This window comes from Onychomys torridus, chromosome 4 (genome assembly GCF_903995425.1).
Source record: "Onychomys torridus chromosome 4, mOncTor1.1, whole genome shotgun sequence".
NCBI classification, from domain to species: Eukaryota; Metazoa; Chordata; class Mammalia; order Rodentia; family Cricetidae; genus Onychomys; species Onychomys torridus.
The window spans coordinates 114,322,904-114,342,544 of NC_050446.1; the positions used below are offsets into that span (position 1 = coordinate 114,322,904).

Consider the following 19,641-nt stretch of genomic DNA (forward strand, 5'->3'; position numbering starts at 1 on the left):
TGACACTTTTCTGACCCATCAGATGAATTTGATTTCATTAAACATAATTTGTGGTAGAAAATGCAGCTTGATCAAATAAAAGCTTTACCTCTCACTTTCGTATTATCTTATGCTATACGTTTTCCCATTGTTTATCTCTATACATCTATAGTCATTTCAATGCCAGAAATGATCTCCAGAATTTTTCCAATTATTCTAGTGAGATCTTACACTAGCCTATCTTTATTCAATAAATAAATATTTACTTAATCCCTATTCTGTGCCAAACATTATTCTAAATAGGACTAGAAACAAGATAGGGTAGGCTCTAGGTTCATCAAATTTATAATGTAAAGGACAGAAAATTGGCAGGCTAACAAAAATATGTCAAAATGTTGTAGGTGCTGTGATAAAAAAAAATAAACAGGGTAATGAAACAGAGAAAGTATAATATATGTGGGATATATTTTAGGTTACCGTGTTTTGAAGGCTGTTCAGAGTGGGGATGGGTGAGCAAAGGCCTGAGTGATTGAAAGACATGGGAACATTGGTCTAAGCAGATGAAATGACTAGTGAAAACAACCCTAAACTAGCAATAAGCTTAGTGTGTGGAGGGAACATAGGCAAGGGCATTGCACTAGGGTAGGCAAAAAGAGAAGGGGGGAGGGGAGATAGCTTTTGAAAGATGTGAGCTACCAAGATATGGAGAACACTGCAAGTTGTGGTGAGAGCTTTTCATTACTTTGAGGAAAACTATGTATTAAAAATTTATTCATTTTACATACCAACTATAGATCTCCCTTTCATCCCTCCTCCCACTCCCCTACAGCCTCCCCCAACATCCCCCATCCCCTCCTCCAAAAGGATAAGGCCTCCATATCTTAAAAGATCTTTGTGCCTGGGGGTTAGAGATGAGAAGGACATGGAAATTGGTAGAGGGCAAGTCTGGGTAGCATGGGATAGTGAGTGCACTATATTAAAATAGCATGGGTGGATATGCTGATAAAGTCAAAGCTTTTTAATATATGTCCATAAGATGAATGAACTGAAAGACAACTGCTAGACAAGAAGCTAAATGAAAACATAAATTTAAATGGGGAATTCTTGGTTAAGAGGAGCATGGGGACCGGAGCATGAAGAGAGAACTTGGGTATTCTACCTTGGACACAATGACTTGAGAAGGATGTCCTGGATGTCACGGTGACACATCATGAAGTAACCTAGAGTTTAGGTGCAGGTTCCAGTCCAGGCTGGAGATTTAGGAGGCACAACATTTAACTGTGAGGCTCAAAAAGATCATCTCTAGGGTTGAGAGGGCTGAGAACCATACCCAGAGACTACCAAGATTCAGAAGTAAGGAACAGAAAACACATTGTCAAAGGACACTGACCAAGAAGCCAAGGAAGTGTGAGGAAGCAGAAGCAGGAGTCCAAGAATCAAAGTGAATTAAGTCTGTGATCCTATGCCTTATCATTTACTATTAGTACTCCCACTTCTTACTTACTCCAACAATATTTCACTCCAAAACCTAACAAAAAGATATTTACTATATCTTTGGACTATCTTCCCAGACACCTATGGAGTTGACACCCTCTCCCAACTTGTCCAGAGAGGTCAGCCAAAATCTTTATTTTCCTGGTTTTCCATTGTTTCATTCACCTAGCATTGCCTTCCCTGTACTAAGAACAGTGTATGTTTAATGACTCCCAGTGTATGTTATTTGCTCCCAGAAGAAAGGTAGACTACAGAGAGCAGATTTCTAGGTGTGTACTGAAAAGCATTCCCTGCTTTTCTTGAAAACTTTGCCTTCCCCTTAAAACCAAGAGGGGTTTGTCTCCTTGGCTATACACCCAAATATAATTCAGATCAGCTATTGAAAACACTGAGCAACTGAAAAACTGATTGTAGGAACAGGAGTACTACATGTTTCCACTTCCCAGCTCTTATTAAGCCTTGAGAGTTGTAGCTGATCAGTTAGTTACACTGAAAGACTCCTTTTATGGAGGCTTCCCCACAATCAATGAAGTCATTTTATGTAAATATTTAGCCAGGCAATAAACTGGACAGCCTATATTATTCAACAGCAGCCTCAAAAGGCCCTCCCGATTTATATACACAGCATTTTGGTAGAGCAATACATTTCACATGCATGTCATGGGCAGCGATAAATATACCAGGGTAGGTCAAACCCTATTTGGTTCTTTGCTTTTAACTGTCGTGGGCTTTGTGTGTTTCTTTAATCAGTTGGATGATTTAGATAAACAACATGTATTAGTTTCTGGAAGTATAACATGCCTTGAACTGTCTCCAGATATTCATTCCCATCCATCATCATAATAGTTGTTCTCCCTGGGCCACCATTAAGATTAGAAATGTCCCTGAACCATTTAATGATATTCCAGAAGACTGGACAGACTTCTCATGCTTTGATAAATTGTGATCACTGAGCTTAGACCAATGAAATTGGATATCCTTTAATGTCCCTGATGGCTATAAGGAGTTTGAAGAAAACACTACAGTCTGAAAATGGCTTCACAGAACAACTATACACTGGGAGAAGATATGTGACTTATGCAAAAATTGATTAATGAGTAAGTATCTAATCTGATAGCTAACTGCAATGGCTATTATTTCTTTGTTCATACCACTAAATATGGTTTTGCCTAGTAATTAAGTAACTCATTAGAATCCTTATGAAATGATTTTTTTGAGCTGAGGATTGAACCCAGGGCCTTGCACTTACTAGGCAAGTGCTCTACCACTGAGCGAAATCCCAAACCCATGAAATGATTTTTAACCCAACTTAGATGTCAAAGAATGAGATTCCCCTCAAATGACTTTCAAATGCTCACAACAGCTGATGAAGAGGAAAATATTTAAAAAGTCACCATTCATTTGCTTTCCAGCCACCTCAGAGTAGAAAAAAACATGTTGCATCTCCCTGTATTACCAAGTGGCTACTGACGGACCAAAGACTCTCTCATGTCTGTAATACAAGCAAACCTGAGGCATTTGGTCTCACATATATCTTGAGTCCACAGAATCTGAAATCATTGTCATTGCTCTGCTTAGAACTAACTGATGATATTAGCAGTGTACTTAAATACTCTTTAAGGCAAGCATATAGCTCAGTAGTAGAGTATTTACATAGAATGGATGTAGTCTTAGGTTCAATTACCAGTACCATCAAAATAAAAAATATATATAAACAAAAAATTTTAAAATATATTTTAAATCAGTGCCTTCCTGTGTACATGCATACAAATGCAGGTGCCTGCAAAGACCAGAAATGGACATTGGCTCTTTTGGAGCTGGAGTGACAGGTGGTTTGTGAGCTGCCAGACCTGGGTGCCAGGACCTAAACCTAGGTCTTCTGGAAAAGTCGTAAGTGTTCTTAAGCCCAGCCCCTATAAATGTAATTTTTAAGTACATCTACAAATATTACCAAGACCATGAGGTCAGAAACAGAAATTTGGTGAGGGGAAGAGAAGGGGGATAGAGGGAGGGAGAGGGGGGAGAGAGTGAGAGAGGGAGGGAGGGAGGGAGGGAGGGAGAGAGAGAGAGAGAGAGAGAGAGAGAGAGAGAGAGAGAGAGAGAATTTCTGGCTATGAGCCAGGTGTGAGCCAAGTGATTTCTTGGGATAAATGAGGAGGAAAAAAAAAAAAAAAAACAGATACAGAGATTTATTCTATTGCAGGTCTTGTTTAGTATGACTTTCCTCCTCCAGAACAGCTATATGGGTCAATTGAAATACAGCTTCTGGGAGCCATGGATTGAGGGTCTCATGGAATGAGACCTGGCCTGCCAGAGGCAGAGCAGGCCCCTGAAGATGACTTGGGTAGACTACTCAGGCAGAGATACTGATAAGCATCCTTGGAAATAGACTACAGGGCTCAGGAAGTAGTGGGGATCAAGGGCCCTGGAGGACTGCCAGTGAGTGATACAGAGCAAAGGAAAAGCCCACAGCTATCATTACTACTACACCAGCCTTCCCAAAGCCATGTGGCCCAGCGATTACCAGCAGTACATCAGTAACTCTTCACATTAAATGACTTTGATCTAACCCCAAGTTTTCCAAGCTCCAGTTTGTGTATACTCCTGTGTGTCTGTAGGTATAACTTCCACATCTCATGAATCAGATGAAAATTACACATCTGAAAAATAATGAGTTCACAGTTTAAGTAGAACAAGTCCCTAAGCATGAGGGAATTCTTCAGTGGGCTTCCTTCACACTCAACTCTCTGGAGTCTCAAGGTCTTGACTGATAAAATTGTAACTACTGCTACAGTTATGTATGTTGTTTAATTTGTTTGTAATGTGTACATTTTGTTCCTCTCTCCTTCCTTTACTGCTTTATTTCTTCACTTCCAGCCTACAGTTTGTTGAGCTTGAGTAGCATGCTTTTTTTGCGGCAAATTTGAGCAAGTTTCAGTTGTTAATTTTTTTCAGCTCCTTCCCGTCTTGTGATAACTTCCGTTCTGCACATGACAATACACTAGATGCCCCAGGTTTCCATGAGGCTTTCTTCCTCATTTGCCCCCACTTCCTTAGCAGGCATAAATATTACCATACCAATCTGCCCAGTTTGCATGCTTTCCTTGATGCTCTTGGCAGAAATTTCACCTTTTCATCTTGGAATCTGAGATAAAAACCTGCAGCCTGCCTCTACTGGTGAAAGACAATAGGAGTGATATGGTATTTCTTAGACATTTGTTTCTTCTTTTGAGAACTATCTGTTCGGATACTTGGCCAATTTTTAAAAAATGGTTCATTTGGTTTGGTTTTTTTTTTTAACTTTTTTTTGCTTAATATATTCTGGATATTAATATCATCAGACATATAGCTGGGAAAGATTCTCTCCTATTCTGTGGGCTTCCACTTCACCTGGTTGTTTCTTTAGCTATGCAGAAACTTTTTAGTTTTATGAAGTCCCACTTGCCAATTATTGGCCTTAATTCTTAGACAAATAGAGTCCTATTCAGAAAGTCCTTTCCTACATCTTCATCATTTATGGTACTGCCTGTGTCTTCCAGCAGTTCCCATGTTTCAGGTTTTGTATTTACTTAGTTCTCTGATCCAGATTGAGCTACGTTTTGTGTGAGGTAATAGATGTGGGTCTAATTTCATTCTTCTGCAAGTAGACATCCAGTTTTCCCAGCATAAACTGTTGAAAATGCTTTCTTTTCTCCAGAGTATGTTCTTGGCATCTTCATCAAACATTAAATGGCTGAAGTTATGTGTACATGTGTGGGTCTTTGATTTTGTTCCATTGGTTACATGTCTGTTTCTGTGCCAGTCCCATACTGTTTTTATTTCTATGGCTCTTTAATATACCTTATGATCTAGAATGGTAATTCCTCCAGCATTGTTCTTTTTGCTCAAGATTGTTTTGTCTTTCTGGGACCTTTTATGGTTCCGTATGAATTTTAAGATAGTTTTTTTTTTCCTTCTGTTTCTGTGAAGAACAGGATGGGGATTCTGATTGGGCTTGCACTGGATCTATAAATAGCTCTTGGTAGAAAAGTCATTTCTACCACTGTGAACACTGGCAAACTTGAGCAGTTTTGAAAGAAAATGTCTGGTTCACAGTATTGACAGTCTGGATTTTATAGACATTCACCCATCTATGAATTTGTTTGCCACCAAACAAATGCAAAATCAGAATGTTGTCCTCTAGATAATTCATTCCTTTTTTATCTTGAGGTTTCAGATTTATGATGTTAAAAGCAGCACAAGGGGAAATGTGGTAATTTTTACAGTATTAATTCTACCAACACATAAGTGTGAGAGAGAATTCAATTTTCTGGTGTCTTTCCTCTGTCTCTTTCTTCAGAGCTTTAAAGTTTTCACTCTTCATCTCCTTGGTTAGATTTAGCCCTAGATTTTTGTTTTCTTTGAGGCTATTATGAATGAGAATGTGCATTTCTCTCTGTGCATGCTTGCTGTTGATATACAGAACAGCTATTAATTTGTACAAATTGATTCTGTATCCTTCCACACTGCTGTATGTTTTATTGTTTCTGTAATTTTTCTAGTAGATTTTGGGGATTTCTAGTGTATATCATATCATCTGCAAATATGAACAGTTTGAACTTTTGTTTTCTATTTGTATCTCTTTACTTTTCTTCTCCTACCTTATTGCTGTAGCCAGTGCTTCGAGCACGATATTGAAAAAGAGTAGGGACAACTTCATCTCCTTCCTGACCATAATACTGGAAAAGAGTGGGGACAACTTTGTCTCCTTCCTGCCTTCAATGGAATTGCTTCATTGCCCCTAGAAATTACAGAAGTGCAAATCAAAATAAGTCTAAGATTTCACGTTACCCCAGTCCTAATGACAAAGACAACAAATGCTGGAGGGATGTGGGGAAAAAGAGCCCTCACTCACTGTTGATGAGACTGCACACTGCTACAGTCACTATGAAAAGTAGTGTGGAGATTTTTCAAAACGCTAAAGGTAAGTCTACCATATGACCCAGCTGTATCATTCCTTGGCATACGCCCAAAGGACCTGACATACTACTCTACAGATACTTTATCAGCTGCTCTAATCACAGTAGCTAGGAAATGGAAACAACCTAAATGCCCTTCAACTGATGAATGGATAATGAAAATGTGGTACATATATACTATGGAATACTATTCAGCTGTACAGAAAAGCAAAACCATGACCTTTGTAGGCAAATGGATGAAACTAGAAAGGATCATATTGAGTAAGGTTACCCAGACCCAGAAAGACAAATGTCACATGCTCTCTCTCATCAGAGGTTCCTAGTTCCAAATCTTCAGATGTGATTATATGTCCTGGAGTAACTGCAGAAACTAGGGCAGCAAAAGGGAATCATTGGCAGGCTAGGGGTTGGAAAGCAATAGAAGGGGATTAGCAGAGTAAAAGTGATCTGATGGGTAAAGTAGGGGATCTAGTTAGGGAGAGGAAGAGAGATAAATACAGGAGGAAGGAGGGTAAGATAATACTAAGGATATCTGAAAAAAGTCCTAAGGAACCACACTATTAAAAACCTACCTAAATTTACCTATACTGGGGGCAAGTTGGTGTATAATATATGTACTTTAAAGGAAACTTTCCCATCTAAGCTGACAATGTTCCCTCCAAGAGCCAGACCATCTAACAAACCCCCTCCACCAAATGCCTTGTGAGCTAACAAGGGAAGAGGTAGCCCTGATTCCTTGGTGTCACATACCCAGAGTAAATCTTCTAACAAGCTAAGATGGAAATTGATGAAGAAAGTGAAGCAATGGTTCAAATGGAACAGACTCTAGCTGTTTTTAGTTCTGGTAGATTTTCTTGAATACTGTTTCCTCATTTGCTGTTACTTGTGTGCATAGTGTGAGGTATAGCTCACGTTTTCCATTTGTACAGCTAATTACCTCAAAAACACTTGCTACAAAGACCCTTCTTCCCTCCTACTGTTTTGCTATGCTCTATTTGTTGAAAGTCAATTGATCATATACTTTCGGTTCTGTTTCTGGGCCCTATATTCTTTTTGATTGTTCCTTTTTCTTAATGTTTCTGTCAATACCAAGATTCAGTCTTGATGAGTATGCTTTATAGTAAGTGTTGACATGTTGTACTATTGTTCTGGTCTTGGAGGTCTTGGCTACTACCAGTCTTTCTATCTCCATATACATTTCAGAATAATGTGTCAGTTTTCACAGACACTAACATCTGGTAAGAATTTTGTTTTGGCAGCTAATCAGAGGATGAGAAAAAAGACTATAAGAGCAAGAGGCCTCCCTGAGAAAGGATCAGATAATCAACCCCATTGGTGAGTTTGTCCCTAGTCTTTCTTCACTCCCTCCCCCATCCCAAAGAATTTGTAACACCTCAAAAATACTGACTTTTTCTTTCTCCAATTCTAAAGATCAAACCAGGGGCCTTGAACATGCTAAGCAAGAGTCCTGCTCAGCCACTGAGCTACACCCACCAGCTCCACCTTTCTTCCTATTTCTTTATGGAGTATATAAGAAGTTTAAAATGCAATCTTTGTACAGACTCCTATCTTTGTTTGTTTGTTTGTTTGGTTTTGGTTTTTTGAGACAAGGTTTCTCTATGTAGCTTTGCACCTTTCCTGGAACTTGGAGAGCAGGCTGGCCTTGAACTCACAGAGATCTGCCTGTCTCTGCCTCCCAAGTGCTGGGATTAAAGGCGTGCACCACCACTTCCCAGCTACAGACTCCTATCTACAGACTGCATGATGTGCACATTAATCTTTATTTTGCTTTTTTTGCACTTTTATATATCCTAAAGTTATTCCCATTAAAGTATAGAGAAACACACCTTCCTTTTCAACACTGCATACCATTCTAATATGGATAAAGCAGCTAATTCCATAACCCTGTAGTAATTATTGATGTCCTTCAATAATCTATCATGAATATTCCACAACAAATGTCCTTGCATATGCATCACTTTTGTATGTGGTGGATGCAGCTGGAAGATCCCAGTAATTGTGTTGCTGAGTTACAGAGTAAAGTGATATCATCTTGATAAATATTGACAAACTACTCTGTCTTCACAAATAAGAGACAGCGAGTATGGGAGAAAAGAAGGATGGGGTGAGGCACTCTTAGACTTTCACCTTTTACCAGAAATTTTGAGAGTTGATTTCAATATGGTTAACCAAGGTTTTAGAAAAGACAGGGCATCTCAGAGTAAGTCATATGAGGTATGAAAAAAGCCAGAATAATAGCATCTTCTCTGGCAGATTCTGTTGTATTGTGGCCCAGCACTTCCTGACACAGCATGTTTAAAATATGTCTATCTAGGTCCTAAGGATCTCAATTTATCCCTGCACCCTTAATCTGACAAATGTGGAAAGTATGCCTTCAAGAAAGTAAGAGGCATGTTTAAGTCTACACAGAAGCATAGTGGCAGACCCAGATCCAGCACTTGATGTCTTCTCTTCAGTTCACTGACCTACCACTTGATCTGGAAGGCAGAAGACCAACCCTCAAGGATAGATTGCATACAAGTGAATGGACTCTGTTGGTGTAGGTGATAATATGAATCGGGTGGAAGGGAAGTTCTCTTGGCTGATCTTTGTGGACCCATAAGAGTGGAGAACTGTTCTCAGTTGTAGTTAGAAGAGGCATGGCAAAGATGAGGCAAAGGACAAGCATCTGAAGCACTAGAGGGATCCTATCCAGTTAGGAAAAATTTTGAAGATGGCCAGTACTTAGGGTGAAAGCTGAAAGCAACCCTCAGCTAACAGAAACGAAATGGACATCTCAGTTACAATCCCATGCAACAGAATTCTTCCACTATGAAGAATTCCAGTATGAATTCACTAGAAACAAATCATCACTAGTACTTCCTACAAGGAATGTAGGTCTGTCACTTTTGACCTCAGGAGTTGTAAGCAATGAAACCATCTAGGGTGACTGAACTTTCTTGCTGAATTGTAAGGCAAAAAAAAAAAAAAAAAGTTGTTCTTAGTAGCTGGATTTGTAGCAACTTGTTATAGCTCCAAAGGGCAACTAATATACATCTCCGCACTGTTTCTTCCATGTCATCTTGAGGAACTTTCATGTATACAAGCAATTATTGAGAACCTACTCAGTGTTAGGCACTTAGGTGTTGGTTTTTTAACTCTTTGCTCTTTGGAAGCATGCCACCCAACTCCTAAATAAACACACAGAGTCTTATTTTTACTTATGAATGCCTAACCTAGCTTGTTTCTAGTCAGCTTTTCTTAAATGATCCCATCTACCTTTTGCCTCTTGGCCTATACCTTTCTCTATTTCTGTATATCCTTTCTTTCCTTCTTATTCTGCATTACGCTGTGTGGATGACCTCCACCATCATCCTCTTCTCCTTCTCTTGCTCCTCTCTCCTCTCATTCCTCTCTTCTATTAATTATCTCTGCCTGGCCACCTCACCTATCCCTCTCCTGCCTAGCTATTGGCCGTTCAGCTCTTTATTAGGCCAATCAGGTGTTTTAGGTAGGCAAAGTAACACAGCTTCAGAGTTAAACAAATGCAACATAAAAGAACTCAACATGGGGCTGGCAAGATGGCACACAACCATCTGTAATGAGATCTGGTGCTCTCTTCTGGTGTTCTGCAATGTATACATAATAAGTAAATGTTTTTTTTTTTTTTAAAAAGAATACAACACACCCCTACATCATTAAACAAATGTTCCACAGCATAAATGAGTGTAACATATCTTCATCTAATATCCCACAACACTTAAGGCACACAGGTATTATAGAATTAGCATCTATAACACAAAAATCTTTTTTCAGGGAGAATGCTTTCAAAAGGAGGCACACAAACCAGCTATGTATGCTACTGTTCTATGATAGATTAGAAAGAAGTGGTGCAGATTACTGGAAGGGGGCAGTAAGAAAAACCATCAGGGATGACCTAGGAAGAGGGCTACTGTGATAGTCAATCTTCATTGTCAATGTGATCAGATTTAGAATCACCATGGAAACAGACTTCAGGGTTTAACTGAGAAGAGCCACTCTAAATGTGGGATCCTGGACTAAAGAGAAAGCAAGATTTTCACAGGTATTCATATGGCTCTACTTCTTGACTGTGGATACAATGGAACCAGACACCTCAAGTTTGTAACCAGGCTTTCCCCCTTCATCACCACAATGGAATGTGTCCTCTCAAAGTGTAAGCCAAAATAGAATCTTATTAGTTACTTCTCCTTTTGCTGTGTGTTGTGCTACACCCTGCCTATGACACATTTATTTACCACAGACAGGGAAACAACAGCAGACCAAAGTAATTATTGTTGTAGAATATTATTGTAAAGTATGTTACTTTTGTTTATGTTGCATTTGTTTAACTCTGTGAAGCTGTCTTAGTGTGCCTGTCTAAAACACCTGATGGTTTAATAAAAAGCTGAATGGCCAACAGTGAGGCAGGAGAGAGAAATAGGTGAGGCTGGTAGGCAGAGAGGATAAACAGAAGGAGAAATCTGGGAGGAGAAAGAAGTAGCCAGAGACGAAGGAGGGCATCAGGGGCCAGCCATCCAGCTACACAGCAAGTCACAGAGTAAGAGTAAGATTTACAGAAGTAAGAGTACATACCCAGAGGCATAAGGGCAATGGGACAATTTAACATAAGAAAAGCTGGCTAGAAACAAGCCAAGCTAAGGATGGGCAGTTATAAGGAAGAATAAGCCTTTGTGTGTGATTTATTTGGGAGCTGGGTGCCAGGCCCCCCAAAAGAGAAAAAAACAAACAACAAAAATGATGACACTAAAGTCCAATTTGGTGAACCAGTGAGTTTATTGGAATTACTTCTAGGAGCATATTTGAGTGGATACTCAAAAGGCAGCTGAAACACTGAATGCCTTTTCCAGCACGAGTGACTATTCATGAAAGACAGACTCTAGATCTCTCTGAATGATTATCAGTCAGCTGGACAGGTTGGAATCTCTTCTAAGCAGTCTTTACCTAAGGGAGGTTAAGATCTTGTGAATTTAGTCAGTTTCAGAGACTTTCTGTGAATTTTGAGTTGTTTGTGTCCCAAGTCCTTTTTTTTTTTTCTTTTTCTTTTCTTTTTTCTTTTTTTTTTTTTTTTGAGACAGGGTTTCTCTGTGTAACAGCTCTGGCTGTCCTGAAACTTGCTTTGTAGACCAGGCTGGCCTTGAACTCACAGGGATACTTCCTGAGTCTTAACAGCTGCCTTTCAAAACTTTCCAAGTCATACAAAGTTTCCCTCCAATATGGAATATTTCAATTTAGAGGTAATTGCTATACAACATTGTGATAAAAATGCCTCGACAAACCCAACTTTAGTGGGAAAGAGTTTATTTTGGCTTACAGACGTCATGGTGGCAGGATCTTCAGGGCACTAACCACACAGCATTTTGTTGGAGAGGAGAAATATTACCTGTTAATGCTCACCGCACTTTCTCCTTTTTATTCAGTCCAGGACCTCTATCCAAGGAATGGTGAGGCTCATAGTTTAGATATTCCTACCTCATTTAACCTAATCTAGGTAGATGCTCACAGGCCTGCCCAGAGGATAACCTAATATGGATAACTCTTCAGAAGCATGAGTGGAGGGTCTATGTTCTAGTTGATTCTAGACTTATCCAAGTTGATAATCAATATTAAGTTTCACATCCTGCTCTCCTACATTGCTTCTTCTCAGGTACTTTGTCACAGAATGAGAAAAGTAACAAATACAGTGGAAATGGAGAACCAACCCACGTGGATTCATCTGTAATGCTTTATTGTAACTTCAGCATACTGGGAGGTAAGGCAGATGATCACAAGTTTAGGGTCAGCCTGGGCTACTGTAGAAAGACCCCTGACTCAAAAGTAAGTATTTTCTAAGTAGAATATAATCATATGTAACAGTTCTGACATGCTGCAAGAATAGCAAGAAGGCCAGGGTGGCTAGAGCAGAGTAACCAAGGGAACAGAAAGCCAGGTTATAGAACAAGGAAAAGCTAATCCCAGGATTTTGAAGGACTAAAAACCAAAGTGCAATAAAAAACTGAATAATGGCATAACCTTGATCTTAGTACTTTTGGCTCCAGTGAACAACTGACTGTTGGAGAAAGAATGGAAGCAGGGAGGCCAGTGAAGAGTCCATTTTACGCAGGCAAACAGATGATATCAGTAGAGATGGTAAGTAGTTGACTCAGGATGCACTTTAAGGCAGACACAATGAGACTCACTTGGTGACCTGATTGTGGAATAGGAAAGAAAGCAAAAATTCAAGGATGTCAAGTCAGTGGCCCCCAGTGAACTTAGCTTCTGGTATTAATACTCTTCTCCAGTTCCTTTCTTTTGAACCTTGATTGTCCCAGGCAACTTGATGTAAATTATGTAACAAAAGTGATGCTGGGCCAGTCTGTACCCAAACCTTAGTCCTAAGCAACTTCTGCTTTTGTGCTCTTGAAAGGCTTGTGATCTTTCAAGCAGGTGGCATGAACATATTGCAAAGAGAAGCCCTAAGTATGCAGGAAGAATGAAACACTGGTATACTAGATGGATCCAGCCTCTAGGTCATGCTTCAACTGAGCAAAGCACACCAGGGACTACCAGCAAGAACAACAGAAAATCCACGGAGGGGAGCCAAGCCCAGCTACAGAACTGGAAACAAATTGTTTAAAGCTACTAAAGTCTAGGGTGACTTATTCAGCCACGGAATTGTCAAATAGATGACCCAAGAGTTTTAGCCCAAGCACCTAAAGGATGGAATTAGCATTACCTAGAGAGAAGGGCATGGATAATGGGGACAAAATTAAAATCTTACCACTTCTACATGAGGCAGGTAGACGCCTAGTTTTTCTTAATAAATCCTTTTGCTCTTAAGTACTGATGGCTCTTCCAGGATTTAAAGAGGCCACTTGAAGAGGTACTCTTTAGATGCTGATGTAATAGCAGAAGTTAGAGGGGTTATTTCAGTTTTCCTTTTTCTAGCTTCTGAGGCTGTTAATCAGAGAAACCCTTATGGTTGTGCATGGCAGAGTCCTCGCCTGTCCCTGGTTTTGCCTGCTGTGGTTTAGGGCTTTGGTATCGGCATCATGTAAAGGAGAAACCACTGAGCTCACATTCCCTCCACTTTCCACAACTAGTCATGGTAAACCACCTAGGGCTTAGTTGATGGGCTTCTGGAGGCTGAGGTTCCTTGGAGAGAAGTCCTGGTCAATGTTAGATTTAATCCTTCCTTTGGATAGCAGCTTGTGGGAAAAGAAAAACTGCCTGGTCAGTCTGGTCAGTCTCTCTGATCATAGACATCTGGGCTCGCAGAACCTGAACCCAAACTATGTTAGGAAAGGATGTGCATTATTTAAGAATTCTTAATGTCCCAGAACAAATGTGAATTTAAAAGGAATAGTCTTACACTGCCAATCTGCCACTCATTCTCACTAATAGCCCATGACATCTACCCAATCATATGCTTTTCCTCTTAATAGGATTCCATAAAAGGTTTATAATATACATAAGGGTTTACTTCTTCTGGGCTCAGTCTTCTCTTGTGCCAATGTTCCTAGGAAGGAAGAACAGCTATCATCTAGATTGCCTTTGAGGTCTTCTATCCAAGAATTAAACACAACCTTTTGGAAAAAAAAAAAAAAAAAAAACCCTGGCAGGTCTCCCTATGTAGCTTTGGCTGAATTTAAACTCATGATCCTCCTGACTTAGCCTCTCACATACTGATTGCTGAGCTTATGGGCACGTGCTACCACATCCAGCTTGAAAGATGCCACCTCGAAATGAGTTTCATATGAGGTTGTTATTAGTTGGTCATCATGGAGATGTGTTTATGGCATAGTACTCTGCAACAATTTGGGCTCTAAGGTCCCTTAATATGTGCCTTTGGGTAAACTTTCTTCCAATGTCTGTTAATATAATTCTAGATGTGTTCTAAGATGCACACCAGGCCTTTTGGAAATCCTGGATAAGTTGCTCTTCAGAGTCCACATATCCTCCTTGAAAACGTTCAAATGTCAGCAGTACAGGGTCTGTCAACTGACTGAGATGCAGATTTTCCTCAACTTTGATGGCACATTTGGAGTAGCTTTGGGGAAGTGCTAATTTTCTGATACCTATGGCCTGCTGTGTATAGAGATGGCAAGTCTCTATGCTTCCCAGAGATATCATCTGGCACAGAGGTGCAGATATTCACCTTTAGTTGTTTGGGGTACACTGGAAAAAAAAACATAGTCTAAAGACAAAGACAATGGTCTTCCTTAGATGCCCCATTTAGAGTTGAGGATACCGAGTCTCTTTTTCTCTACATCTAGGCCAGTTGTGGGTCTCTATGCTGATTGCCATCTTCTGAAAACGGAAGCTTCTCTGATGAGGACTGGGTTGTACTAATCTATGTGGATAATACTGTAGGTCATCAGGAGTCAGTTTAATAGTATGCCAATTAGCTTTTGTGCATTTAAAAAAATATACATTTCTAGGATTTAAAAAGCTAACAGAAAAATTCAAGAACATATCAAAAATGTATCCATTGTGATCAAGTCCACTTCGTCCCAGAGATGCAGGGATAGTTCAACATTTGTAAATTGAACACTGTATTCAGGTTAAACAAACCTGAAGTTGTTTATTCCTGAATAAACAACCCACTGTATAAATAGACTAAAGGACAGAACATACATTTCTCATCAGCTGCAGAAAACGTCTTCAACAAAATTCAACTTCATTCAATAACAAAAGTTCTGAGAAAATAGGACTATAGGGGACATATCTCAACATAATATAAGGAATATACAGGAAGCTCACAGCCAACATTATCCTAAATGGAGAAAAACTTAAAGTATTTTCATTAAAATCAGGAACAAGACAGGATGTCCTTTCCCTTCATCCACTGTGTCAGAAGAACAATCATGATACAGGGATTGTGAACAGCCCAAGGAGATGCCCTCATATCTGTAAACCAAAATTAATTCCCTTTGCTCCTAAAGAAGCACTATAAATTAACATTTGGTACTTAGTTATGCATATTGCAGATACACTTCCAACAGGCATATAAGCAGATATCCCAGATCAAGTTCACATTTAGAAGTAGAGATCAAAATATAAGAAGGAGCCTGCCCCAGGCAGACCCATGGAGGAGACAAGCAAGGATGGCAAAGTCACATGGTCACCACCGTCCTGGAGAGCACAGCATTCCACCTGTGTGAGGAGTGTTCATAGCCTGGCTCTCACCAAGTCCTGGAGATGTACCACTTTCAAACTCAGAGCAGGGTTACAGTGATGGCCTCATGGAATCCAGACCATTTGTACAAAGAGATTAAAGCATATAATTCTTGGCTCCTAAGAAGATTGAATATAGGCTAATTGTCAAGGTCATCTACATTAAAAGCAGTTTTCTTGAAATACAGTTTGAGAGCCTGGGTAATATCTGTGAATAGGAGAATAAAGGGTTTTTTTTGGTTGTTGTTGTTGTTTGTTTTCTTTTTTAATCTGTTTCTACCTTTCTTACTTTTGTGTGAATTCTATTTTATATCTGTTGATATCATTTGGGTTCAGTACCTGAAACTGAACATGATTGTATAATAAAAGGATCCATAAACACACTTCATTTTTGCCTCCAAGTTTCTGCATAGCACTTTCCCCCTGAAAACTCCACAATATCTCTTACAACAAACTATTCAGAGTACTGGAGAATAGTCTTGACAGACTGTTCTTAAGAGGGGAGGTACCCTATTGTGCTGACCAGTTTTGAAACTGTTCATAAAAGGGATCTTAAACAAAGTCAGACTCTTAAGAATGAATAGAGTGAGTCAGGAGATAAAAGAACTGGCATTCCTGGTGAAATCAGTCAGAGGATTCTCAGACTCCATATGTCCTCATAGTTTTATGTGATCCAGTCCAGCTCCTAAAAAAAATTCTGCCAACAGGTAACAGGTCTTTGAAAGTATTTGAAACCAAAGGCTCCCCACCAGCCAGTCCATTTCTCACTAAGTTCTCGGCCTCATTAAGAATGAGAAACAGATACTATGGCACCAACCTGTCTACGAGAACATAGCGAGACAAATGTAATTGCCTGTACAAGGAATATAAATCAGCAACTCTCATATTTACATCCTCTTCATTTGGTTGTCTTTCCTTTATAATTTGGCCATACATCCATGTCAAGTATATAATTTCATCTGAGGTTTTATCAGTTACCGCCCAGAGCCCTGATTATATGTTGCAGGGAAACTTACTCCCCCTGAGCAAGTCTATCTTTAGTATCTTCTTGATAACCACTTCTTACATTAAAAAAAAAAAAAAAGAAGAAGAAGAAATAAAAAGAAAGTCTGGGTTTTCTTTTGTGGCTCCAGAATCTCTAAATATAACATTTAAGAGCAATTTATCAACCACCACCATTGAGCTTTCAGCTGCCACTCCAAGTGTTCAAAGCAAAGTGTTTCTGCTCATTCCCTTTGTTATGTTCATCAAGTTGCAATGGAAATTGTAAGTGTTTTGAGAGAGAGACTTCAATCACCTTAAGTTTGACTTCCTTCTTACTAGTGTTGACTGCAGCATCATGGAGCCAGGCTAGCAAGATGGGCAAAAATGTAATTCTGGAAGAAGTAATTTTTTTTTTTTTTGCAAAGAGAATAAAACACAAGTTACCAGTCTAGGATTCAAAAGATTAGTCTGCAACAAGCAGTCACACATTATACCCAGTAATATGCTTTTTATTCTTGTACCTTTATCTTAAAAATATATTTAAACGAGAAACAAAGATAATATTGAATTTTCCCATAAACTTTGCTTTCTTATTTACAGTGTTACATTGTAAATAACATTCAATTATACACATATTAAGACTGTGCATTACTGAACACTCTCTTTACATATTCTTTCATAATATAGTACACACGGCGCAAAGCTATGCAATACTTAAGCTTCAAATAGCTCAGGAGAGAAGTACAAACTTTATCAATAAGACTATTACTTTAAAAGGTTCTGACCTTAATTTTCCACTAGACTGTTTCACTGAAACCATTCTTTGTTCAAGGAAAAATGCCCTGTATGAGGGATGAGAACAACAGTTTAAGTTACCACACCATCCACTTAAACTGACACCATATTACTGATTACTGTTATTACTGTTATTAAAAGGACAATGAAGGTCAAGTCATTTAAACAAGCAGATTCACTCTTCAGTTCAGACACATTGTATCAACCATAGTTGGTACCTTTTTATGAAATTAAAGTTTTCTACAATTTTAGGTTTTACTTGTAAACAGTTAAAGCACACATTTTGTAAGGATTTGATCATTCTCAGTCATAGGTTACACTTGAGGAGATCCTACCCCACCAGGGAGAAGCAAGCATACAAACTGCACATGGATATACACTCACACATGCTCCCGCTCACCCATCAAAGACTCGAGTGTCAACCAGCACTAAGTATAGCAGCACTTGTGTCCCAAGCAGTGCCCGAGGTTGCAATAGGATTTACAAAACAAGCAAGATAAAACACCCAACTTCAATTAACTAGCCCAAAGCTCAGGTTTTGAAATGCCTCTTAGACACTTCATATTCAGCCCAGAGTCAGTTCACTGGGCTCTCCAGGCGGCACACCCCGCCTTCGATTGCAACTGACTGTCCTGCCACAGCACCAGGAGGGAGTCTTGAAATGTGAGTCTGCAAAGAAAGAGAAAGAGAGTGTCAGAGGTCAAGCAGAGGCCAACTCAGGAACATTGTGTCTTCACTTTGCTTCTCAGTGTCCACTGGATGTGATCATGGGAACATTAAGGAATGGCAGGCCCTGTTTCTTTAAATTCCTCAGGTATGTTCACTGGCCATCTGCTACAGGCAAGCACAGCACCAGTTCATAGGGATGCAGAGATGATGGAGACACTAACATCTCAATAGCACAGAACATTCTGGATTTCTGAAGAGTGGTTCTGATACAACTACATAGAGCACATTCCAGCTGCCTAAAAACAGGTCAACGGTATACATTTTGTCTTCTAAATTCTCAAAAAAGAAAAAAAAAATGTGCACAATGATTTTCAGGTGTCATTTATTCTTTCAATGACTAAAGTAGCTTACAAAAACTTAGATAATCTAAAGAAAATAATACAAAATAACAGTAAAAATTTAGTAAGGGAAAAACAGGATTACTGACAACACAAAATTGAGGCTAAAGAGGTCTGTCCTGGAGCCTGACTGTGGCTACATGGCTTCCTGTGGTTTGGGTACTAGATCACAACCTGTCAATTGCTCAGGTGAGAACATCTATTCTTGGCACTAAAGCTAGGTGGCATTTCTCCTGGGGCCTATCATAAATAGGTCACTGACTAAAGAGGCTAAGAGAAGACATCGATGTACTATATAGTAGGGATTTGTATGAGCTGAGCACTGCAACACCACTTGAAGGAAGCTGGAATCCAAGAAAGACAGTAAATGCTGATCCAGAGGGGTCAGGAAAACTATTCCTCTTTTTTCCCTCTTTTCCATAATCTGGCTGAATCAAGGCGACAAATAAATGTCAGTATTTTCAACGAAGAATGGGAGAGGAGTGAATCATCTTCAGCTACTACTCTCTAATTCTTTCTCTAAATAAACTTTGCCTAAAGACTGAACCAAAGTGAGTTCAAGGACATAGGATCAGATTGTTAGCTGAAGCTGGAGAGTTGGCCAAGGGCAGGGCTGGCATGCTTTCATGAAACAAAACTGAAGTAATCATGTGTTTTAGATTGAATAGTGAGCTTGCTGGTTCGAGGTGTGAGGGTGGACATACTGCTTTGAGTATGTCCAACCAGAAGTGCTGACATAAAACAGCCTGGGCAGGTCTGGAGAATAGGAAATGTTCTTTGAGTACTTAGCTTTCCTGTATGCAAGTCTGGAGGCAACCTGCCCTGTCCAGGGGTGAGGCAAGTTGACTCTGGAGTGTGACACTGGCTAAGGTAGGTCTCTCAGATGCAGTAATCCCTGATGTTACTTCTCAGACTTAGGCCCCTGGGAGCCATGTTGAAGAACCTGGCCTTATTATTATACCTGGAAGCCAAGCTGTCTTATCACATGGATATATCATTCCTGAGATAATCTCTTTATGAAGCTTCTTCAGTCTCTAAAGAGTAGCTACTAGGAGAGGGAGAGTTTGTCCTTGCTCCTCAGTGACCTATATCACACGAAGCACAAAAAGCTTAACTCTCACAATTGCCAACATTTTGAATTGATAAGAATATTCATCATCAGGAGGTAA

General features: G+C 39.5%; 1 protein-coding gene across 3 annotated transcripts in view; it reads right to left on the bottom strand.

The window, feature by feature from the left end:
• Nucleotides 1-17,103: 17,103 nt before the first annotated feature.
• Nucleotides 17,104-19,641, bottom strand: part of Tasp1 (taspase 1) — a 270,718-nt gene continuing 268,180 nt past the window's right edge. For all 3 annotated transcript variants that reach the window (XM_036185439.1, XM_036185442.1, XM_036185440.1), the window contains one exon: nucleotides 17,104-18,074. In XM_036185439.1, the coding sequence (XP_036041332.1) occupies nucleotides 17,982-18,074 (93 nt within the window). In that variant the 3' untranslated portion in view covers nucleotides 17,104-17,981. The remainder of the gene's footprint in view (nucleotides 18,075-19,641) is intronic.